The sequence below is a fragment of the Hippocampus bargibanti genome, linkage group LG19 (assembly GCF_051943395.1).
Source record: "Hippocampus bargibanti isolate YZ-2025 linkage group LG19, ASM5194339v1, whole genome shotgun sequence".
Lineage (NCBI taxonomy): Eukaryota > Metazoa > Chordata > Actinopteri > Syngnathiformes > Syngnathidae > Hippocampus > Hippocampus bargibanti.
Window position 1 is genome coordinate 1,384,724 of NC_142752.1, and position 25,144 is coordinate 1,409,867.

Genomic DNA, 25,144 nt, shown 5'->3' on the forward strand with positions numbered 1-25,144 from the left:
ATTTCTTTTACGCCATTTTACGACACCTTCAACTGTTTACCGTTAAGCCGTGTTCTGATGCAACGTGACGTTGTTTACTCTTTTTGCCTGCAAGCGTGATCGCACTGTGCGTCTGCAAAGTTCTTTATCATAATTAATTTTAGGCGAAAAAAAAGACGAAGAGGAATGGGGAAGCCAAAGAAAAAGAGTAAGTTTATCGTCAAAGCGACAGGCTCCCGGAGCTTATTCCTAATGCGAACGAAAGTCATTTCTCTTCTGTAGTTGGTGCTCTCAATTGATAAATAAGTTGTACATTTTCATAAATACGGATTTCTTTCTGACAGGTGACCTCAGTCGAGCTGAACTGATGATGATGACAATCGCCGATGTCATCAAACAACTGGTTGAAGCGCACGAAGAGGGAAAAGACATCAACCTGAACAAGTATACACTTTGCAGATTGTATTTTTGGTGTTTGGGCAAAGACGTTGTGCAATAAACTACAGTGAGACCTCAACTTGCGAACTTAATTGGTTCCCAGACAGAGTGTGTCAGGCGAAAAGTGTGTATCTTAAAAAAAAATTACCATAGGAAACCATTAAAATGGGAATAATCCGTTCCCGGGTTTCCATAAAATATACTTTTCAACTAAATAAGCCTTAAAACTACACACAACATACCTTATTCTATGTATAATAAATGTGATATTGTATTGTAATGAAAGAAATACACTGCATTGTATCATAAAGTCACTTTATTTACATTTGTGATGGTCATTTATGGCTTGATGGAATGGCGTTGGAGGTCAAAGGGAATTGCTGTTTGGAAAGAGAGGCGCATTACATGACGACTGTAATTAAAGAAATAAACTGTGCTATAAAATAAAGTTTTATTTACCTTTTTGATGGTCGTTGATGGCTTATGGAAGGAGAGTCATCTTCCATAAGGACTGTTGGTAACTTAACCTCTGGTGCTGTTCGGTCGTGTGCTTCCGCCGAAGATCACTCCGCCAGCCGTGGTGGGTGTGTATTATGAAAATAGTGCTTATTATAAGGTTTAATTTTCATAAATTTGACGTTTGTAAGACAAAAAGTTTGAAGTTGAGGTCTCACTGTATTTATAATCCTTGTACTGTAATGACAAATTGAAGGATACCGTTTAAAGAAGAGATCCAATGGTATTTTCTCTTGGATAAAATTGGGTCGTCAAAGCATTAAGAAAAAAAAGGCTCTTCATATAACGTAATGTGGTTGTTCGCCATTGCAAACGACAAGCACAGTAGCAAACTCTGTGTTTGATTTATTTCTCTGAGAAATTGAATCGGCATTTTATTACCTTTGTAATGACTGAATTAGATGGTCAACTTGGATGTCAGTGGACATTAGTATTGGGAAAAATGCCAGGTAGCCTACGATCATGAATTTGAAACTAATGTACGGTTATAATACACTTTCAACAAATAAAACTACAGTTTCTCCCCCGTTGCAGCTGCTGTATTTACACTTTTCAATTATTTTCCAACAGATTGAAAACAAAAACGTCTGCTAAATATGGCCTGGAGGCTCAACCTCGTTTGGTGGATATTATCGCTGCTGTTCCTCCACAATACCGCCGTGCTTTGGTACCCAAACTAAAAGCCAAACCCATCCGCACTGCCAGTGGGGTACGTAGATCTCTGAAATGTCATTAACATTGTTGACATTGCACTTCCGTCACTATTATATCATGGGAAAAATGTTTTTGATATGGAGTTTTTTTTCCCCCATTGTTACAGATTGCAGTTGTCGCTGTGATGTGCAAACCACACAGATGTCCACACATTAGCTTCACGGGCAACATTTGTGTGTAAGTTGACAGCTGCTCTCCAATGTATTTTTTCTTAGCTAAACACACAAATTCAACTTGAATTATCTGTGCAAATTTGGAGGTCTTAACATAAATAAAGCAATTATCTTTATAGCTATCTGGCTGGCTAGCTAGCTCTTTATTAGCTATATGGCTAGCTAGTTGGCTATCTATTAGCTAGCTAGATTTCTATCTGTTTGAGTTACTTCCTGGTTGAGGCAACGCTTGCGCGTGTGGCTGCCACCGCTCACCCACAGAAAAACTAATCCTGTGACTGTAAAGTGACCTTGAGAGTTTTGAAAGGTGCTTATAAATGAAATGTATTATTATTATTATTTTTATTATATTATTATAATTGTGATTACTATTATTATAATGAGCCGTGTTCATAGGTACTGCCCTGGTGGTCCGGATTCAGACTTTGAATACTCCACACAGTCTTACACCGGTTATGAGGTAAAGTTTTTCCAGATTATCATATTTACTCCAGTATACATTTTTATTTTACTATGCTTAGAATAACTTGTTATCTATCCTTTCACCCCTTGTCCCCATTGTGGGACGAATAAAGGTTTTCTGTAGTGACCTCAGTCATTCATGTTTCGAACTTAAAATGCTGAAAACTCATTGATCATTTGCGCGTATATGATGCAAAATTTGGCATTATAAAGGTGATAATTAGTTACACAGAGCCCGGACCAAATGAATGTTTTGGTAACATTATTATCTTATCTTTTAAAACATTTTGAATTGCTTTTTTTTTCCCCATTGTCGTAGCCCACCTCAATGAGAGCCATTCGAGCGAGATACGATCCCTACCTTCAGACCAGACATCGCGTGGAGCAGGTTGGTGATACTTCTAACGTTCCTTCACGTTAAATTTATTAAGCCGTTTCTAAATGCTTCAAATATATTTGTCGTCAATATCGATGTTTTTTTTTTGTGTGATCTGCAGCTGAAGCAGCTTGGCCACAGTGTGGATAAGGTGGAGTTCATTGTGATGGGTGGGACCTTCATGGCTCTGTCTGAAGACTACAGGGATTACTTCATTCGCAATCTGCACGACGCTTTGTCTGGACATACTTCAAATGATGTGGCCGAGGCTGTAAGGTACAAAAAAAAAAGTTGATCGGATTACTTTTTTTTCACAAAAGTGAAAGAATAAGAGCAGCAAATGAAAACAAAATCGAGCAACGAGTGAATGTTGGTCGACCGTCCACTAGAGGGAGCTGTTTTACTATCTGATCACTTTGCTATTAACAGAAGAAGGAAAATTCTTATGTGGAGCCTATTCAGCCGTCTTCGGATAATAGCTGGGGGACATTCTGAACCCCTTGCCAGTCAACTGCAGACCACATAGAGATGAATCCGCGCTCACACCTAGAGAGTGTTCCATATGTTTTTGGAGCAAATACCTGAAAAAAAAAAAAAAAAACTCCATGAGACGTCTGATCGAAAATCAAAGAAGAAGAAAAAAAAGAGCATCTCTGGGAGTGTTTTTAGGTCCGCTTCTATTGATTTCTCGCTTATACCGAGGTGTTGATCTATGAATGAAATTGCGCCCAGTCCTGCTCAGAATGGACCAATCGCAACTTTTCAAATGACTTGGGGAAAAGATTCAAAGTCAAAAAAGTGGAATGAGCAATTTGTTCCAGGAGCTGACGACATCAGATGATTTGGACCAAATAAATAGATTTTTTTTTTTCGCCCCTGCATTCTGTTTGTTTACATCCCTTTAAAAGACTGATAAGAGCAAGGAGAGCACTTTGGTTGTGCGTCATTTTCCCAGCATAAGTATGTGTTTGCAGTGTGGCTTTAAAAAAAAAAAAATGCTTATCAGCTATCAACAGGCCTTGTTAAAGGACAACCGACACCATCTTTTTTGTTTCCTAACTGTCAGAGATGTTCGATTGGACACTGCGGAACCAGAAAGATTGTTTTTTTTACGGTCGGCGGAGACGCGCAGCCATTCATGACAAACGTCTGAATTCCGCAGCCCTCTGCCAAGCTATTTCTTGAGAGTATATGCAAATTTCAGTCATACATTAGTAAAACATAGTTTTCTTGATTAGCATACCGCATCCCTGGGCGTTCTAAGCGCTAACAGCTATAAGCAATAAAACATTCTCTTCCATGAACTGATACATTTGTAACCTGGCTAATGAGCTCTTCCTGTGAAGGGCTTTCAAGTCTTAAACTACTTCGGTGAAAAAGGAGTTTCCCAAGTCCTAAATTCTGTCCAAGGCCAGATCTCCTAGATGAAGATGACAATTTAACAAGATGTGTCTGTTGACCTCACATTGACCCCAGGTTGTCTGTGCTTTTGTGTATTCGAGTCACACGTGGTGACTAAGCATATGACTATTAAATATGATAACTTCTTATTCTCCATCACTAACCGACATGAGAAAAACGTTTTATTGCATCTAAAATACCCAAAACACGCAGGCTGATATTTTTAGTCAAACAAAAACACCAATAAAAATGACTTAAAGATTCGGAAAAACATCCTTTCTTGTTACTCATCCAGTGATGAATATGATTCAAATAGTTCTGAAGAGGAAAGCATAAATGTTTGCAATCGATTAAAGAAGTCCTTCCGTATCGATTCCAGCCGTGTAAGCAAAGCAAAGAATAAGCAATATAGCATCAACTTCTGTGATATGTGGCATATAAGGACATGAACGACGAATAAGCTAGCTACATAGCTGGAAATATATTTGCTAGCTACCTGGCTAGCTATCTATTTGCTATCTTGAGAGTTTTGAAAGGCGCTTAGAAATGAAATGTATTATTATTATTAGCTATCTTGCTAGCTAGCTATGTAGCTGGCGATTTATTAGCCATATGGCTATCTAGCTAGTTAGCTAACTGTCTAATTGGCTATCTATTAGCTATCTGCTAGCTGGCTGGCTAGCTTTCTATCTATTTGAGTTACTTCCGGGTTGAATGAACGCTGGCGCATGGAGCTGCCGCTTCTCAACCGCGGAAAAAACGATCCTGTGACTGTAAAGTGACCTTGAGAGTTTTGAAAGGTGCTTAGAAAAGAAATGGATTATATTATTATTGTATCCATTAGCTAGCTAGCTAGCTTTCTATCTATTTGAGTTAATACAAATTATTATTATTATTATTATTATTAGTAGTAGTAGTAGTAGTATGCGTATATTATTATTATTATTATTACTACAATTATTATTATTATATTATTTTATATATTATGACGATCGATTGCTCTCTTTCACCACTGGAAGCAACTTTCTACCCGTTGTCAGGCTGAGACAATGGCAGTGGTTATCCTTTGATTGCGATAATTGCTATGGCTAGGTGGTGTCTGCTGTATGTTTGTGTTTATGGGATGATGTGTGTGTGTGACACTCACCTCTCACCACGTCGTTCTCAAATCTTTTCACATCAATGAGGTGCAGTTGCGATCATCACCCGAGATAATAGACCTCTTTTTTTTTAAACCCCCTCCCCCCCTTATTGATTCATTTCACACAATCCGATTGTCCTCCAGGCAGCACAAACTCCCGTAATTGGTGGAGATCAACCAGCAGATTGTAAAAAGATGGCTTTTTACGACCGCCGCCTGCGGAATCAGAAGAATATGTGAGACGGGCCCAAAAAAAAAAAAAAAAAAGCTAATAAAATAGTCATTACAAAATGAAAGCAAACGAGAGACAGTGATACCTACCGACGCTTTAGCTAACAAACTTTTCGCCTTTACGAACATTAAATTTGCGAGAATATAATCTTGGCATACAAACTAGACGGTCGAACAGCGCCACGGTGGCTGACGGACTAGTTTTCGTCACCCCCTTTCTTTGAGTGCAGACGTGGTTTGATATCGAGTGGAGTACTTTTGCGATTATGGGACCGAAAACGACCTCACCATAGGCTAGTGTTAAGCTGAAGAGGACATGCTTGTCTGTGACTGTAAAGTGTCCTTGAGAGCTTTGAAAGGCGCTTGAAATAAAATGTATTATTATTATTATTATTATTTATTATTAAAAGAAAATGACAGTCCAGCAGAAAAAGGAGGTCATCAAAAAACACCAATGAGGTGTGCGTTTGTTCTCGGAAAAAGCACGGCAACTTCACTCAGATATCATCAAGAGGCAACTACATCAACGACCATCAAAAAGGTCCATAAAACGACTTTAGTATACAGCACAGTTTATGTATTTAATTACAATACAATAGCACATTTATTATACATAAAATAAGGTATATTTAAGGTAATAAATAAGGTATATATATATTTTAATATTTTGTTTAGTTTCAAGGCTTATTTAGTAGAAAATTATGTTTTATGGGGACCTTGGAACAGATCATTCTCATTTTAATGGTTTCCTATGGGAAATTAATGTTTGGAATACACACTTTTCACCCTACACTTTCTGGGAACCAATTAAGTTCATACGCCAATGTATCACTGAATATATATATATAGGGCCAGAGCTACCAGCAAAATGTTAGTTCGCTGACGAAGCTTCTTGGATGAGAAGCGAAACATCAGACACCTTCAAATAAGTGCAGATGACGGCTGAAGAAACCTTTTCATCAACAGCATACATAATTTATCTTCGGGTATTTTTTTTTAATAATGAATTTAATACAAATGGCTTAATCAGCAGGATTGGCATTATTCAAGCCCCTCCCCCTACTATGGTCTGGAATGAGAGCAATTACAACCATCATAACCCGTCAAGTCAAGGGCAGTTAAAGCAAAACAACGTGCTGAAAAATGTCGAGTTAGCTGACGACGCTTTCTTCGCTAACCGTTGAACTTCCGATATTTTCACACTACATATAACCGTCGTCCGTACGAGCCACCAAACTTTCCCCATCGTTTATTCCCGATGGCGTTTGAGAAAAAAAAATAAATAAATAACGCAAACAACTCATTAATATCTCGTTTAACATTTGCTTGGCAAACACTTTTTTTTGGGGTAATTTGCTATCATATTAATTTTATTACATTTGCATGTCCTTAATGCGAGGTTAATGTTAACGCTGCGATTAATGAGCCTTTGAACGCACTCGCCATGTAAATTGAGGTTGCTAAATTACCCCGCTAATGTTGTCTCTGTCAAACAATGGTAAATTATGTTGATTTGAATATATATATGAATATTAGCAATCTGTTAGCTGTCTGGCTGGCTGGCATGCTATTTAGCTAGCTGTCAAATTAGTTATCTGGCTATCTATCTATTGGCTGGCTGGCTATCTATCTATTAGCTATCTAGCTGGCTATTTAGCTAGCTATCTAATTGCTATCTATTAGCTGCTTAGCTGGCTGGCTAATCTGTTGGCTCATAGCTATCTATCTAGCTATATATTAGCTAGCTAGCTTTCTATCTGAGTTACTTTGGGGTTGAGTGAACGCTATCTATTAGCTGGCTGGCTATCTGGATAGGTATCTCGGTTAGCTATCTAATGACTACCTTATGACTATCTAATAGCTATCTATTAGCTGTTTAGCTGGCTATCTATCTGCTTAATAGCTATCTAGCTATCTATCTATTGGCTATGTATTAGCTAGCTAGCTTTTTATCTATTTGAGTTACTTTGGGGTTGAGTGAATTTATTATTGTTATTATTGTCATTATTATCATCAACACTTGCTAGCTATTTGCTATCTATTAGCTATCTTTCTGGCTAGCTAGCTATCTATTCACTATCTAGCAGGCTAGCTAGTTTTCTATTCACTATCTAGCAGGCTAGCTAGTTATCTATTCACTATCTAGCAGGCTGGCTATCTAGCTGACTGGCTATCTAGCTAAGTATCTGTTGGCTAATGATTGGCCAGCAAGCTCGCTTTCTATCTATTTGAGTTACTTCTGGGTTGAGTAAACGCTGGCGCTGCTGGCTGCCACTGCTCACCCACAGAAAAAAAACTGATCCCGTAACGCGTAGTAATGAAATATACTAATATATATCTGCACCCACATGCCAGGTACTCTGAACGCAGTAACACAAAGTGTGTTGGAATCACGATCGAAACGCGACCCGATTACTGCCTCAAGCGCCACTTGAGTGACATGCTAGCATACGGCTGCACCAGATTGGAGATCGGCGTCCAGAGTGTGTATGAAGATGTGGCCAGAGATACCAACAGGTCAGTGGGGTGGCTGCAAGAGTCTGGAGGAAAAACTGGACTGAGTGACGTGACGTGACCTTTTGCGGTGTTTTTTTTTTTTTTTTTTTTATGAATATGCCGCGACAGGGGCCACACGGTTCGAGCCGTGTGCGAGTCTTTCCACCTGGCAAAAGACGCCGGATTCAAAGTGGTGGCCCATATGATGCCCGACCTGCCCAACGTCGGCATTGAGAGAGATGTGGAGCAGTTCATTGTAAGTGTCTACGTTGTTTATGATTAGTCCGAGGAATACAATACATAGTGATTTATATGGCGCTTAAACAACAGCTGAGGGTGTTACGAAGCGTGTGACATGGGCAGCTATCTGCTTGTAAACTTGAAATTACAGGTAAACGAGCGTGTCCAAAGTGCGGGCCGCACTTCTAAAATAGTGATTTTCACTTTTTTTTCTTCTAATTTTCTAAAATGGTGATTTTTCACTTTTTTTTTTTTACAAATATTCTAAAATGCTGATGTTCAATTTTTTTTTATTTTCTAAAATCGTGATTTTCATTTTTTTTTCTTCTAATTTTCTAAAATGGCGATTTTCTAAAATGTTTTACACATTTTCTAAAATGGTGATTTTTCACTTTTTTTTTACAAATATTCTAAAATGCTGATGTTCATTTTTTTTTTTTTTCTAAAGTGGTGATTTTCAGTTTTTTTACAAATTTTCTAAAATGCATATTTTCTAAAAAAAATTAAAATTTCCTAAAATGTTTATAAATGTTCTAAAATTGTGATTTGTTTTTTTTTTTTGTTTTTTTACATATTTTCAAAAATGTATTACAAATTTTCTAAAATGGCGATTTCCTAAAATATTTACACATTTTCTAATATGGTGATTTTCAAAACATTTCTAAAATGGCGATTTCTCAAGTGTTTACTAATTTTCTAAAATGTTTACAATTTTCTAAAATATTTACAATTTTCTAAAATGGCGATTTTCTAATTTAATTTTTTTTAAATTCTAAAATGGTGATTTCCTAAACTGTTCACAAATTTTCTAAAATGGCGATTTTCTATCAGTTTTTAAATTGTTCTAAAATGGCCACAATTAAAAGTAGGAAAGATGATTGGAAATTGGACTATTTATTCACTGAAATATGTAACAACTCAAATTCATTTCAAGTCATGGTTGTTATATATAAAGAACGCCTCGCCCCCCCTTACATTTTTAACGCACCGAATTTGGCCCCTTTTGCAAAAATGTTTGGACACCCCTGACTACGACATTTTCAAAATGGCTTCTTTTTTCCCAATGCAATTTTTTAGTCCCTGCCGATTTTTTGTGTGACTTTTTCATCAAGTGGGTACGCCGCCAAACATTAAGGTGATACCTCACCTCAATTAGCTTTGTCGTTGGCGCCGTCGCCACGTCTCGTTTGGCTCTGCCTCACCACGCGTCATTACGACTCGGCGCGCGGTGGTACGGTGTCAAAAAAAAAAAAAAGTCCTTGATGTGGAATCCAAAATAGCAACGGCGTCAGTCCCGACCGACTGTGAGGTGGTTTTGTCAGATGTCTGTCAGCGGCAAGCGCGCTCCGCCGCTCTGATTGCAAACACACATTTCATGCGAACGTGACGAATCTGAACGCAGCGTGACTGTAGGATAGCGCCAACTCGCTTTGACATTTTTCCTTCTCTCGTGAACAAAAATAATAATATTAAAAAAATGCACTGATGCAAAACAGGCGTGTAATTAATCGCCATGTGAGAGTGTGACACGCCCCTGCGGGCGGCTCTTATGCAAATGTGTTGCAACACCCTGGAACGTTTTTAAATCCATTTTTTTTTAATCTCTTACGTCGTGAGTTATAGCCGCAAAATTGCTTTGTGCAAAAGTTCCAAATCCGGATTTCCCCTCGACATATAATAAAAACGTAGGGCAAACCTTAAAGGACAACCGACACCATTTTTTTGTTTCCTAACTGATATCAGAAAAACGTTTTATCGCATCTAAAATAGCCAAAACACGCAGGCTGATATTTTTTTAAATGCAAAACACCAATAAAAATAACTTAAAGTGTCCTAAAACTACTTCAAAATGGCGAGTTTCAGAAAGTCCCGCCCCCTTGCTCGTGATGTCACGCCAGAACGTCTGTGCCTTGCTCTAGAATCAAAACAATGGCTTCAGATTGAGAGAACATGCTTTCTTGTTCCTCATATGATTCAAATAGTTCTGAAGAGGAAAGCATACATGTTTGCAATCAATTAAAGGAGGAGGAAAATATGTATTTGTGTCATCTAATTGACGAGAGCCTATCAAACGTTTGCGTCCGTGACGCAAGCGTCAGATGAGATTCCAGCCGAAAGATTTAAGATCAATGGAGAGGCTCTTTGCAAATTGAATCGCTGCCTCATTGCCGCTACAGTCGTAATGAGCCAGACCAAAGCCGGATATGATTTTTTTTTTGGTCATAATAATAATAATAATAATAATAATAATAATAATAATCCAATGTATTGAATTTCTAAGAGACGCAGCCGTCAGACCGGATGCCAGTCACCGTCGCACAACTCCTCGCGTCTCCCCACCCGGCGCGGTTGTCCTGATAGTGAAATTCAATTACAATTCCCCTTCTAGCCTGCTATCCCTCTCTCTCTCTCTCTCTCACTTTATCTCTATTTTACAGATGCTCTCTGTCCAGAGAGAGGCGTCCTGTTCCTTTACGCGGCAAGAGCGATGATATGAGTACTAAATAATATCAGAGTTTAAAAAAACCGGGCCGGATAATATTGAGACATTTTTATAGGGAAGACTATAATATGGCTTCATTCCGACTCGGATGAGGTCGAGTGCGCAGCAGCAACGTGGGAGGAGAGTGATGACAAGAGAGTTTCGCAATACTTTTCAAACTTTTAGCCGTGTAGTTGGTGTAAGAAAAAAAATCATATTGATTGACGACAGCGTTCCATATCGCCTGATCGGTTGAGGTTGACTGAATAAGTCTTAGCTGCTGCGTAGCTTTGGCATAATGCGGTTGGTTCTTTTCAGCGATTGAAACCCTTTTTGATCATAATAATAATAATAATAATAATAATAAAAAATAATAATAAGAATAAGAATTCAAAAAAACATAATAATAAAGTGATAATAATAATAAGAAGAATAACAATAACAATAATAATAATAATAGTGATAATGATAATAATAATAATAATAATAATAAAATAATAATAATAACTAATACTAATAAAATAATAAGAACAAGAATAAGAATACAAAAATAATAAAACATAATAATAAAGTAATAATAATAAGAAGAATAATAACAATAACAACAATAATAATAATAATAACGATAATAATAATAATAATAATAACGATAATAATAACAATAATAATGATGATGGTAATAATAATAATACTAATAATAATAGTGATAATGATAATAATAATAATAATAAAATAATAATAATAACTATAATACTAATAAAATAATAAGAACAAGAATAAGAATAAAAAATAATAAAACAATAATAAAGTAATAATAATAATAAGAAGAATAACAATAACAACAATAATAATAATAACGATAACGATAATAATGAGAATAATAATAATAATAATAATAACAATAATAATAATGATAATAATAATAATGATAATAATAATAATAATAATAATAATAATAATAATAATAACGACTTATTGGTTATGTCTTGTTTTTTTATGTTTATACATACAGCATTGATTGAAAAGGGGTTCTCGTGTGTAATGGTCCGGATTTTTGGGAATCTAACCAACAACACCGATTGCAGGAGTTTTTTGAGAATCCGGCCTTCAGGCCCGACGGTTTAAAGCTCTACCCGACTTTGGTGATTCGGGGTACGGGTCTCTACGAGTTGTGGAAGACTGGCCGCTATAAGAGCTACACGCCCAGCACTCTGGTCGACCTGGTGGCGCGAATCCTGGCGCTGGTGCCGCCCTGGACGAGAGTTTATCGTGTGCAGAGGTAAAGAAACGCTAGCCGATCGTTGGTTTGATCAGAACAACGGCATTCGAACAACTAGCCAAAGCTTTTGCTAAAAACATATATATACAGTGATAGCTTGGCTTCCGAACTTAATTGGATCGCAGAAACTGTGTGTAAGGCGAAAAGTGTGTATTCCAAATATTACTTTCCCATAGGAAACCATTAAAATGAGAATAATCCGTTCCCAGCTGCCCATAAAACACAATTTTCAACTAAATAAGCCTAAAAATTACACACAATATACCTTATTTTGTGTATAATATATATGTGCTATAGTATTGTAATTAAAGAAATACACTGTACTGTATAATAGTCGGTTTATTTACCTTTGTGATGGTCGTTGATGGAATGGATAGCTTTTTGCATAAAGTGTCTCAAGGAGCTCTGGGTTGTACATCTTAAAAGTTGTGATATTGCAACAGCAACAGATGACACACTCGAAACTTCATTAATAGCTGGTTCCCTTGCTTGTATGTTCTCTTCAAATTGTACAGATGGCTTGTGTGGGTTATTTGTGGAGCCTGATTGATGGGATATTTTAACCTTGCAGTCTACACTCTGCCTTTGAACTATCGAGAAAGTTGAAATGAGTCCAAATTTGACTGTTTTCTATCCATTTTGTCACTCTCTCGTGTTTTTCCCAAAAAAATAGTTTGTATGCCAAGATTATATTCTCGCGAATTTAACGTTCGTAAGCAGAGGTATCACTGTATATATTGTTGTCTATTGAAAACTGGCTGCGCTGTACAAATCCCACTCTGTGCACACATGCCGAAATGATTATTTTGTCCTCTATTATCTGTACAAGCATTATTTAGCTTGATTTCATAGTTATTTAGCTCCGATGTAGCTATACGAACTCGCTCCTGATTGATTTTGTATTCATACTACCAAGAAGCTATTCTGAACAAAAGCGATTAAAGGTCAAAATTCAAACCGAGAGCAACAGTATGTAGTTTTCAGTCGTATGGGTCAAAACACATTCATATTTGAAGTTTACTTACATTTTTTTTTGGCTTGATTTCATACCCGACGATGCCCACCATCATTTTCTCGAGAGTCTGTTCAGGATTTTTTGCTTTCCCGAAGTCATTTGTTCCATATCCGCCCATTAGGGACATCCCAATGCCATTGGTGAGCTCTGGAGTGGAGCACGGAAACCTGCGAGAGTTGGCAATAGCCAGGATGAAGGATATGGGCACTGAGGTGAGACGCCCCTATTAAAAACTTAAAAGACTTTCCAAAAAGGAGTGCAAACACTCACCGGGTATCACCCAAGACTTCTGTCGCATCGATCAAATTGATGCTAACGGCGGTATTTGCCTGCGGAAGGAGAAGATGACAGATTTATAAAGCCGCCGAGAATAGATTGCAATCAATGGAGCAAAGAATGGGAAGCAAAGTAACTTTTTCCCTGAGTTCATTCCGACGGAAAACACCTGCACCTCCAGACTCTCCCTTAGGACCTGCTAGCAACCTCCGACATCCCATCGGCTAACTTTACCTTTAATTCGCTTCTGCGTGACAAAGCAAGCATGAAATATGATCACTTTCTCACCGGAATGCAGTCACCAAGAACGCACATGCTACCTAGCTGGCTATCTATTTGCTGTCTATTAGCTAGCGATCTGGCTGGCTACCGAGGTGGCTATCTATTTGCTCTCTATTAGCTAGCTATCTGGCTGGCTACCTCACTGGCTATCTATTTGGTCTATGAGCTAGCTATCTGGCTGGCTATCTATTTTTTTTATACATTTACTGTCTATTAGCTCTCTATCTGGCTAGCTGCTATTTAGCTACCTATTAGCTATCTAGCTATCAATTAAATATCTCGCTAGCTATCTAACGAGCTTTGGATCTATTTGAGTTTTTTCCGGGTTGAGGAAACGCTGGCACGTGTGGCTGCCACTGCTCACCCACAGAAAATAAAACTGACTGTAAAGTGACCTTGACAGTTTTGAAAGGCGCTTATAAATGAAATGTATTATTATCATTTTCTCACTGGAATGCAGTCACCAAGAACGCATGTGCATCATTCGTTATTACAATATGCAGGTTGCATAAGTACACCCCCCCCCCAGATTTTCATACGGGAGCCAGTTATCGATACTTGCTTTTTTTTCATTCTTCATGTGCAGTGTAGAGATGTTCGAACCAGAGAAGTTGGCATTCAGGAGATTCACCACAAAGTTCGACCGTACCAGGTAGGCGAAAGCATCCCGGAAACGGTCCGAGAACGATGGCGACCGCGTTAACATGCCGTGTTTAGGTGGAGCTGGTGCGCAGGGACTACGTGGCCAACGGGAGCTGGGAGACCTTCCTCTCTTATGAAGACCCCGAGCAGGATATTCTGATCGGACTTCTTCGCCTGCGCCGCTGCTCGCCGCAGTCCTTCCGACCGGAACTGAAAGGGGGCGTGTCCATCGTCCGCGAATTGCACGTTTACGGCAGCGTGGTCCCTGTAAGTAGCCGGGATCCCAGCAAGTTTCAACATCAGGTACGTGAGTCACAAAAATACAGTGATACGTCGGTTTACGAACCCCTTGGTTACGTTTACGAACGTTAAACGCATGAAAATTTTACCTTGGCATACAAACTATTTTTCGAGATACACACAGAGCTGCTAAAATGAGTGATGTGTCGTTTGCGAACGAGCCCGTTCTTCTAACAACAAAATGGCAGCTGACTTGTTTTTGTCCTCTATTCCCCGCCCCCAGTTTTCGGTTAAAGCCACGTGATTGGTCAAGAACGCAACAGTGAGGGGAGGTGGTTTAAACAGTAAAGAGACAGGCAGACGACAGAGAGGGTGACAAAATGGATAGAAAACAGTGACATTTGGACTCGTTTCAATGTTGATAGTTCAAAGGCAGAGTGTAGACTGCAAGGTTAAAATTCCCATCAATCAGGCTGCACAAATAACCCGCACTAGCCATCAATTCAATTTGAAATGAAAAGACAAGCAAGGGAACATGGGAACGGATTATTCTCATTTTAATGGTTTCCTATGGGAAATTAATATTTGGGATACACACTTTTCGCCTTACACACTCTGTCTGGGAACCAATTAAGTTCGTAAGCCAAGGTATCAATGTAAAAGGATACAGGTGTCGCTGTTGGAGTTGAGGTGAACTTGAACTGACCTTATTGATCAGGGATTCGGGATGATGCTGATGGAAGAAGCGGAGAGAATTGCCACGGATGAACACGGCTCCTACAAATTAGCCGTCATCTCAGGTTAGATCCCAGAACAGAATCGTTTTAGCTACTTTTGCAAGGCACTGTATTAGCTAACTGGCCGGCTAGCTAGCTATCTGACTGGCTATCTATTAGTTATATAGCTAATTGTCTATCTATTAGCTTTCTAATAGCTATCAATTAGCTAACTGGCCATCTAGCTAGCTGGCTGGCTGGCTGGCTATCTATTAGTCATATAGCTAGTGTTCTAGCTGTGTAGCTGGCTATCTATCAGCTTTCTATTAGCTATCCATTTGCTGTCTATTAGCTAATCGGGCGGGTAGCTAGCTATCTGGCTGGCTATGTATTAATAATGATAATAATAATACATTTAATTTATAAGCGCCTTTCAAAACCCTCAATGTCACTTTACAGCAACAGGATAAGTTTTTCTGTGGGTGAGCAGCGGCAGCCACACACACCAGCGTTCACTCCACCCGGAATAACTCAAAAAGATAGAAAGCTAGCTAGTTGGATAATAGATAGCTAGACAGCTAATAGATAGCTAGCTAGCTAATATGTTTCCTGAATCAAATAGCTAGGTAGCTAGCTATATCGCTAATAGATAGCAATCTAGCGAGATAGCTTATAGGAAATATAAATAGAAATTAGTTATATAGCTGTCTATCTATTGGCTAACTGGCCTGCTAGCTAGCTATCTATTAATTATATCGCTAGTTGTCTGTCTACCTATTGACTATCTATTAGCTAGCTAGCTTTCTATCTATTTACTTCCGGGTTGAATGAACGCTGACGCGTGTGGCTGCCGCTGCTCACGCGCAGGAAAACTGATCCTGTGACTGTAAAGTGACCTTGAGAGTTTTGAAAGGCGCTTTTCAATTTAATGTATTATTATTATTAGAATACAATACAATACATCCGTAATTTACATAACGCTTTCACAACAGATGCAGCTGTAACAATAATAGCTTCACATCATTGTCACCACAAAGCAAGTTACTTGATGAGTACTCTAAGTACAGGGTTCAACTTAGTTGTTTTTTTTTTTCTTTTCCTTTCCAGGCGTCGGAACAAGAAACTACTACAGGAAGATGGGTTACGACCTGGAAGGACCATATATGGTCAAGCTTCTCCGTGAACCCTAATTGAACTAAACTTACCCGGTTACAGAATATTTTGTGCCTTTAGTTATTAAATTTGATATGCCAGGTTGTTTATGGAAAACAGCATTAGGGTTGTTGCCGTTCTTCCTTATCGGCTACCTGCTGCCTCAACTGTGTTTATCAATAAGACAGGCGCGTAATTAGAATTCATTTAAGCAGGACGAGCGGCCGCTTTTAAACAATCACGCCGATGAGAGCCCATTATGAGCAAAGTGGCTATTAATATTCCACGCCAAAATAAGGTCCTGACCTGCTAGCTGGTGTGTAATTATGATATTTCTTTTTTATTTAGATGCGATTATTGACGGCTGTTGTCATTTTTTTGTATTGAATTTCATGGATCTATTCAATTTAATTATTTTTGCCATGTAAGCATTTTTTTTTGAAGAATAAAGTGGAAAACATCACAATTTGATCACCGACTTTGCATAGGTTACTAGATGTGAACATCGTCCCTGATACACTGCTGAAAAGGATGCTTTGAGGACATTAACTTTTGTCTGTGGGTGAGCAGCGGCAAACTTACACGCGAGCGTTCACTCAACCCCGAAGTGACTCAAGCAGATAGCGAGCTAGCTAGCTAGCGAATAGATAGCCATCAGCTAGCGAATAGATAATAATAATCATAATAATACATAACATTTTAAGCGCCTTTCAAAGCTCTCAAGGAGACTTTACAGTCACAGACAAGCATGGGTATTATAATAAATAAAATCATAAATAAAATACAATTATAAATAGAAACAAGAGAAAGCTACACAGAAATGCAATTTTAAATAGGTAGGTAGTTCGATAACTAATAGCTAGCGAATAGATAGCTAATAGCTAGCCAGCAAACAGCTAGCTATTAAGCTAGCGAATAGATAGCTAATAGCTAGCTAGCAAACAGCTAGCTATTAGCTAATGAATCGATAGCCATTAGCTAGCGAATTACAAGAGTAAAGACAGATTTTGTCATCATTCGATGGGCTAAATGTATCATTATTATTTATTATTATTATTATAAAACACCCACACTGCAAAAAAAGGTCATTCTCCCCCGCGCTGAGGTGATTTCCTCCCCCCCCCCCAATGACGACGATGCCGAAGCCCCTTACGGGACATTGTCAACGATTGCCCCATAAGAGTGTTTTAGTGGCTCATTTGACACCAACCTCCATAATTACAAGTCCATCCGCTTTCTGTCGGTGGAAAATTGACTGAATGCTTTAAGCCAGCCACATTTCATGGAATGCCTTTGTCATGATGAGCGATAAAGTACTAATTCCTCACGCGGAATGTCTCCGATTTCAAGTCGGGGCTGAAGGGGGGGCGATCGGAAGAGCCGTGCGTAATTTCCTAGCTGGCGTGTCGTGACTGTCGTTGCAGTCCTGACGCATTGAGCTTGGGGGGGCCACATTCACACTTTGTCTCTCTGCCTTAGCTCAGTGCTTATCAAGTGTGAAATGGCAAAGGAGTTTCCCTCCCACCTGTCTCGATCTTGCTGAGTGTTTTTTTTTTGTGTGTGTACGTGGAGACACTTTGGTTTAATCTTCTTTGCGACATCCACAGAGCAGGTTACTGCCAACTGTAGTGATACCCGCGACCTTATTTATCTGGTGTAACCCAGAAGAAGCTACCTTTTTTTGTTGTCGTTTCATCTACGCTTTGACATGTTGAGGTTTTTCCAGAGGGCAGGGGTGACTATACGATAAGGTAAAGTAAAATAAATAAATCGATTGATTTAGTTTAAAAAAAAAAAAAAATTCCATGCTGCGATATGGTCCAGGTGCCCCTACTAGCTTAACTCATTTACTGCTAGACGATGTGCGAAAATGTGTTCACTCCAGTGCTACGGTACGATATCTATGCCCCCCCCCCCAAAAAAAAAATAAATAAATAAATCTATTGATTGATTAAGCCCAGTCAAATAAATAGATAAATAAATAAATTAAAATAAAAAAAGTTCCATGCTGCGATATGGTCCAGGTGCCCCCACTAGCTTAACTCATTTACTACTAGACGATGTGGAAAAATCTGTTCACTCCAGTGCTAGAATACGATATCTATGCCCCGCCCAAAATAAAATAAATCAATTGATTAAGTCTAATAAAAAAAACAACAAACAAACAAACAAACAAAAACAAATTCCATGCTGCGATATGGTCCAGGTGCCCCTACTAGCTTAACTCATTTACTGCTAGACGATGTGCGAAAATGTGTTCACTCCAGTGCTACGGTACGATATGTATGCCCCCCCCCCCCAAAAAATAAATAAATAAATAAATCTATTGATTGATTAAGCCCAGTCAAATAAATAGATAAATAAATAAATTAAAATAAAAAAAGTTCCATGCTGCGATATGGTCCAGGTGCCCCCACTAGCTTAACTCATTTACTACTAGACGATGTGGAAAAATCTGTTCACTCCTGTGCTAGAATACGATACCTATGCCCCGCCCAAAATAAAATAAATAAATCAATTGATTAAGTCTAATAAAAAAAACAACAAACAAACAAACAAAAACAAATTCCATGCTGCGATATGGTCCGGGTGCCCCCACTAGCTTAACTCATTGACTGCCAGACGATGTGCAAAAATGTGTTCACTCCAGTGCACGTACAATATCTATGCTTTTTTAAACTAAATCAATCAATTTATTTATTGTGTTTTATTTTGAAGGGAGGCATAGATATCGTACCCTGGCACTGGAGTGAACACATTTTTGCAAATCTATCTATTAGCTATCGAGCTAGCTAGCGCTCCATTTGTTATATAGCTGGCTATCTATCTAGCTATTAGCTATCCATTAGCTCGTGAGATAGCTTTCTATCTGTTTGGGTTACTTTCGGGTTGAGTGAACGCTGGCGCGTGTGACTGCCGCTGCTCACCCACAGAAAAACTGATCCTGTGACTGTAGAGTGACCTTGAGAGTTTTGAAAGGCGCTTAGAAATGAAATGGATTATTATTATATAATACAGCAGAGATGAAATTACCGTCCTCTTGGACCTAGCGTTCAAGGCACTTATAATCCGCCCCCATTTCAAATTTTTTTTTTAAATCTAAATTTAATTAAAAATTTTAATTTATGAACAAAATTTACGTTGAGAGTTAACTTGTCAAAACGTCAACCTAATTATTTTGCGGCCTCTCATGTTGCGTTTAACACTAAAATACAACATGCGTATTGAACACAGCAACGACAGGAGTGCAATTAAAAGACAACCTAATTTAATTATGTTTTGATCACCCCCACCCAAAAAAATATGTAATTAATATCACAATCTATTTACAACAGCAGTAATCTCTCGGGTTCCATTTGAGTCGTTTGCGACATGCTACCCCCCAACGTGGCCCCTTTTAACGAACGCCCGGCGGCAACAACGTGATGCTTTCATCCAACACAACTTCAAAAAGTCCCTGTAGAGCTATTGTGTGTACTAGTACGCTGCATAATTGTACATGGAAGTACATGAAGTACATCTCAGTCGGGGTACCCGTTCCATTTAAAGGTTCACTGAATACTCGCTCTCCTAATGAGAATTAGCAATATTTCGGCTAATGTAGTTGAAATAATATAAACAGTCAATCAAGGGTTCAGAATGTCACAATTAAATTTTAATGTTATTGATTTATTTTGAAATCAACTTCCTGTTCAATGGCAGTTATTGAGCCAAATTAATATTAATAATACATTTCATTCACACACACACACACACACACACACACACACACACACACACACACACACACACACACACACACACACACACACACACACACACACACACACACACATATATATATATATATATATATATATATATATATATATATATATATATATATACAGTAAAGTCTCGTTATATCGATATTCAAGGGAGTCCGAAAAAATATCGATATAACGGGACTATCGATATATCCGACCCTGTTTGCATGTAGTTTTCTCCGTGCGTGCATAGAAATAGTATCGATATAACCGGGACTATCGATATATCCGATATCGATATAACGAGACTTTACTGTATATATACAACTTTATTATACAGTACAGTTTATTTCTTTAATTACAATACAACAGCACATTTATTACACGTAAAATAAGGTATATTTTGTTTAGTTTTACGGCTTATTTAGTAGAAAATCATGTTTTATGAGGACCTGGGAACGGATTATTCTCATTTTAATGGTTTCCTATGTGAAATTTAATTTTGGGATACACACTTTTCGCCTTACACACTCTGTCTGGGAACCAATTAAGTTTGTAAGCCAAAGTATCACTTTATTTCCACGGTTGACGGTTGTAATCCCGACAGAAATTAAAGACAAACTTTTGGACTCACGTGACAATGGGCGGTCGACAACTCCCAGTCAGAACGACGACGGCGGCGTTGCTCGGCGGCCCCGATCGCCTCGAATCGCTCATCTGGGCTATTATTTACTCACAGAGTAAAACGCCAAAGTCACTCGGCTACCCGGGCAACTTGCGGCCATTAGTAGCGCTTTTGTCTCAGTGGGAGTCTTCCTTCAAAGCGACGCACACCCTGGACTCCAGCTGGTCCGCGACGGGCCGGGAATCCGGTTTTGAGGCGAGCATGTCGAGAAGCAGGCCGCACATGGCCGGGCCGGGGGGAGCGGGCAGCGGGGCTGCTCTTTTCCACTTGGTGGGAATGCACAGCTGGAGGTCGGCGTTTTCCCACAAAGCTTCGCCGAGTGGCGTCAACCAGCGTCCTTTGCACACGTAAGCGCCTAAAGAGGAAACATGATCATTTCATATCTACAAAAACATCACTTAACAGTGAAAATATTGTCAAAAAATATAACACTGGTGTCCAACTCAAGGCCCGGGGGCCAGATAGGGCCCAGTGCATCATTTTATTCGGCCCACGAAGGAAAAACTCATGTCCATATTTCACCATCCTTGCTAAAATCTGTACCCAACGGTCCGATTGTCACGTGTGATAAATAAAGTCGCTTTTCCGATCATGATGCTACCTGGCTACACTCACATGAGCGATAAAGGACCTAACAACGAGCAAAATCAAACACCCACCCAAAAATCTAGCTAGCTATCCAGTCACTGTCTGGCTAGCTACTTAGATAGCTAACTATTACCTATATGGCATATCTGGCTATCTATCTAGATAGCTCGCTATAAGCTATCTATTGAATATCTATTAGCTAGCTGGCTAGCTTTCTATCTATTTGAGTTACTTCCAGGTTGAGTGAACGCTGGCTGCCGCTGCTCACCCACAGAAAAACTGATCCTGTGACGGTAAAGTGACCTTGAGAGTTTTGAAAGGCGCTTATAAAAGAAATGTATTATTATTATTATTATTATTATACTTTTCAATATTTTCAAGCATCCCCCATCCCTCCGCCATATACATTAACGATTAATCGGCCATGCTTGACGAAGGCACGATGTATAGTATCTGACACTTTTAATATGTCCCAGTTAATGGAGTCAAACTCGATTCAGTGCCGCATCACCGACCCGTAACACACACACACACACACACATGACCTTTTTGACCTCCCACCATCTTCCCCGAGCATAATTACAATCCGTTGTTGACTCACCGAGTTGCTCCTGGGTGGTTCCTTCCTCCAGGAAGGTGATTCTCTCCAAGACGGCCCAAAACATCACGCCGAGCGAAAAGATGTCCGCCTGGGCTGTGTAGGTGAGTCCACCCCAAACTTCTGGAGCCATGTAAAAGTCGGAGCCGCAAGTAGAGGAAAAGTGCTTCCTGCCCAGATTTCCACGCACCAGACCCTCGCCTATCTTGCTCAAACCAAAGTCGGCGACCTGGAGGTAAACATCAAAAGCCTATTTATTACACCGGAAAAAAAAGGGGGCCAAATTCTAAAAATGGAAACGTCACGTCGGCCATTTTCAATGGATTTCGACTTACGACCGTTTGACTTACGACCGTTTTGTCGGAACGGAACCCGGTCTTAACTCAGATGTTACCGGTACAGTGATAGCTTGGCTTACGAACTTAATTGGTTCCCAGACAGAGTGCGTAAGGTGAAAAGTGTGTATCCCAAAAATTTAATTTCCCATAGGAAACCATTGAAATGGGAATAATCCATTCCCAGGTCCCCATAAAACATGATTTTCTACTAAATAAGCCGTAAAACTACACAAAATATATACCTTATTTGATGTAGAATAAATGTGCTATGGTATTATAATGAAAGAAATAAACTGCACTGTATAATAAAGTGGTTTTATTTTACCTTTGTGATGGTCGTTGATGGCTTGATGGAATGAAGTGGCCGGTTTCATCAGCATTAAACACTTGATGAGGAACGTAGCCTTCTTCTTTCACCATCTTGAGGAATGATCCCTTGTAGGTGCTTTCTCTGTGATAATTTTACCCTGTTCCTCATCAATTGTGTTCTGTTTAGCTGGGTTGATAGCTTTTTGCATCAAGTGTACAGATGGCTTGTGCTGGTTATTTGTAAAGCCTGATTGATGGGTATTTTAACCTTGCAGTCTATACTCTGCCTTTGAACTATCAAAGTTGAAACGAGTCCAAATGTTATTGTTTTGTATACATTTTGTCACTCTCTCTCTATTGTAACCCCTATCTCCTCACTGTTGCGTTCTTGACCAATCACGTGGCTATAACCGATGACTTGGGCCGGGGAATAGAGGACAAAAACAAGTCGGCTGCCATTTTCTTGCTCGGAGAACGGGCTCGTTCGCGAATGACACATCACTCATTGTGGCGCTCCGTGTGTATCCCAAAAAATAGTTCATATGCCAAGGTAAATTTTTCACAAAGCTAATGTGCGTAAACCAAAAAGTTTGTAAGCCAAGGGGTTCGTAAACCGAGGTATCACTGTATTCATCCAATTAACAGAAACGTAAGACCTACCTTAAAAATCGGCCCGTTAGGTGTCACACTGACCAGAACGTTATCAGGCTTGAGGTCTCGATGGATGATCCCAAGATGATGCAAAAAGGCCACGGCGCTGCTGAGCTGCTGCACCACGCGATAGTTCCGATGGGTGTCCGGTGGTCTGGAGAGCAGGTATTGATTCAAGTCGCCCCCATCGCAGTACTCCATTACGAGCCAGAGGGCTGAGCAGCTAGTAGATCTCGTCTGATCATCCTCTCTATGGGACAGCCTATTGGTCGATTTATATGAAGACCTTTTTGGATTTGATGAGCAAAGGTTGGTCCTGTCTTGAAGTCTGAAGTCAGTCCTCCTCTGAGTATTTGACTGTAAACCTCGATCATAACCAACATTTCCTTTCAGCACACTTTCGACGAGATTTAAAGGCAGCTTCTCTTTCCTCAGTGGTTTCAAAGTCCTCCGTCCAGTCTGCAGGAGACAACTGTGCAGTGCAATCACGTTGATGTGGTTCTTAGCTGTGGTTCTCATGGCCCAAAGTTCTTGCAAGTAGAGTTCAATACATTCTGGGTCCTTGCAGGGTAAACGCTTGATAGCCACTTTTTGTCCCGTTTTGGATACGAGACCTTCAAAGACCACGCCGTAGCTACCTCGTCCGACCTCCTTCTCCAAAGTGTAGAGGCCCTCCATGTTTCACAGGCCTGCACTACAAGGATGACACAAATAAATACAATTCGATTATCAACCAAAATGTTGTTTTTTTATTTTGTACACCTCGGTTGTCAACAAAACTGAGCGCACCTGAATGCACCACTCGACTCCCCTCGGCGTCCCCATACGTCACTTCCGTGTGTCAATTCTCATTATTCATATGTTGCGTTCCATGAGCAGGCGTGTTTGAATTGTTCAATCACTATTAAAACAAAAAGCAGACATTGATGAAAATGGCAAATGTTTCGGTGTTTCGACCAAATCGGCTTTCAAACAGGTTTCTGCAACGAATTATGGTTGACAACCTAGGTTTGACTGTACACGGATGAATGTGATGTTTTTTTACGCATTCTTGTAAATGTGCTCGGCGTACAAATTGTACTTTATAAACTCAAAGAGAATGCTGAGGGAGGCAAAAGTTTCTCAACAACATTACACGTCAAAGACATTCCCAGACGCTGTTTTGGGGGGTGACGTCACCATACGTACACAGCGAAAAGGCCGAATTTTTTGCATAAATAATAAAATAAAGCAGGCGTCTTAGTCCATCACTAACCTTCACAAACGCATCAGCAAAATGAAAAACAGTTTCACGTTAACAACATCCATTTAATGGCGAGCCATCTGACCATTTTTTTGCAACGAAGGCTCATCGAACGCGTCGAAGTTCAACTCGACGAAATATGACGTATACTTTTCATACACGACACTCAAGTGAAGACAAACATGGACGCAATTCGTCGACGCAACTATATTACACAACTTACCCGGAAAATTGTTTCCATTTAAATCGATAAACTTCCAAACAAAATGACGTGCGAGAACTCCAGAATTCAAACCGCCGGCTCTGAGTGTGGGAGAATTTTGAATGACCCGTGGTATATAAGGGGACACTGTGATTGGTCAAAATTTGAATTGGTTCGACCAATCACAATGGTTTTATGTGTTCCAGCAGTTTGAATGTCCGGTGGTGTCACACCGGATGTGACGTTCAATAGAGCAACTGAACATACGACGGGAAAATAATTCTATAAACATAATATGTTTGTTATGTGTATTATACACCTCCACATCTTATAGATGCAAAATTTCTACCCGTTGTTGAGTCAAAGATTCGCCCTTGTGTGGTTTCTTTCTCGATAACAACACACACCATGAAAGTATTTTTTTTTCACACACGAGCAGTGATGAGAATTCCGGCTCTTTTTAGAGAATCGTTTCTTTTGGCTCGGCTCTCCAAAAAGAGTCGGCTGTTTCGGTTTCCAAAATGGCTCCTCCT

At 39.4% G+C, this 25,144-nt stretch overlaps 2 protein-coding genes and 1 long non-coding RNA gene across 7 annotated transcripts in view; 1 reads left to right on the forward strand and 2 right to left on the reverse strand.

The window, feature by feature from the left end:
• Positions 1-35: 35 nt before the first annotated feature.
• Positions 36-16,722, forward strand: elp3 (elongator acetyltransferase complex subunit 3). The gene is made up of 15 exons (XM_089022714.1): positions 36-187; positions 324-423; positions 1,504-1,642; positions 1,754-1,824; positions 2,217-2,280; positions 2,602-2,670; positions 2,780-2,934; positions 7,787-7,948; positions 8,057-8,183; positions 11,735-11,928; positions 13,065-13,155; positions 14,088-14,153; positions 14,219-14,446; positions 15,102-15,183; positions 16,207-16,722. Exons 1-15 carry the CDS (start codon positions 166-168, stop codon positions 16,287-16,289), a joined length of 1,653 nt encoding a protein of 550 aa, XP_088878840.1. The 5' UTR covers positions 36-165; the 3' UTR covers positions 16,290-16,722.
• LOC148883495 (uncharacterized) lies at positions 2,942-14,064 on the reverse strand. Its single transcript, XR_016118551.1, has 4 exons — positions 13,214-14,064; positions 12,954-13,110; positions 5,207-5,416; positions 2,942-3,239 (listed from the first exon to the last, which is right to left on the reverse strand). It is a non-coding gene; the product is annotated as an uncharacterized LOC148883495 (long non-coding RNA).
• Positions 14,270-25,144, reverse strand: part of LOC148883496 (serine/threonine-protein kinase pdik1l-B) — a 32,756-nt gene continuing 21,881 nt past the window's right edge. Inside the window, exons 1-7 of one of the 5 annotated variants that reach the window (XM_089022721.1) lie at positions 24,633-24,739; positions 23,956-24,067; positions 23,176-23,855; positions 21,872-22,097; positions 20,632-21,037; positions 15,090-15,160; positions 14,280-14,408 (exon numbers count right to left, since the gene is read on the reverse strand). In XM_089022721.1, the coding sequence (XP_088878847.1) occupies positions 20,799-21,037; positions 21,872-22,097; positions 23,176-23,844 (1,134 nt within the window). In that variant the 5' untranslated portion in view covers positions 23,845-23,855; positions 23,956-24,067; positions 24,633-24,739 and the 3' untranslated portion in view covers positions 14,280-14,408; positions 15,090-15,160; positions 20,632-20,798. Of the gene's footprint in view, positions 14,409-15,089; positions 15,161-20,631; positions 21,038-21,871; positions 22,098-23,175; positions 23,861-23,955; positions 24,068-24,632; positions 24,740-25,144 lie in introns of those variants that run through there. The other 4 variants (XM_089022718.1, XM_089022720.1, XM_089022719.1 and 1 more) reach the window with 4 other exon arrangements.

Excerpts from the sequence above, each read along its gene's own strand:
- elp3 (XM_089022714.1), top strand. The coding sequence starts at position 166 with ATGGGGAAGCCAAAGAAAAAGA. Across the intron at positions 188-323 it reads GGGGAAGCCAAAGAAAAAGA|GTGACCTCAGTCGAGCTGAA; the intron begins GTAAGTTTATCG and ends TCTTTCTGACAG. Across the intron at positions 7,949-8,056 it reads GTGGCCAGAGATACCAACAG|GGGCCACACGGTTCGAGCCG; the intron begins GTCAGTGGGGTG and ends ATGCCGCGACAG.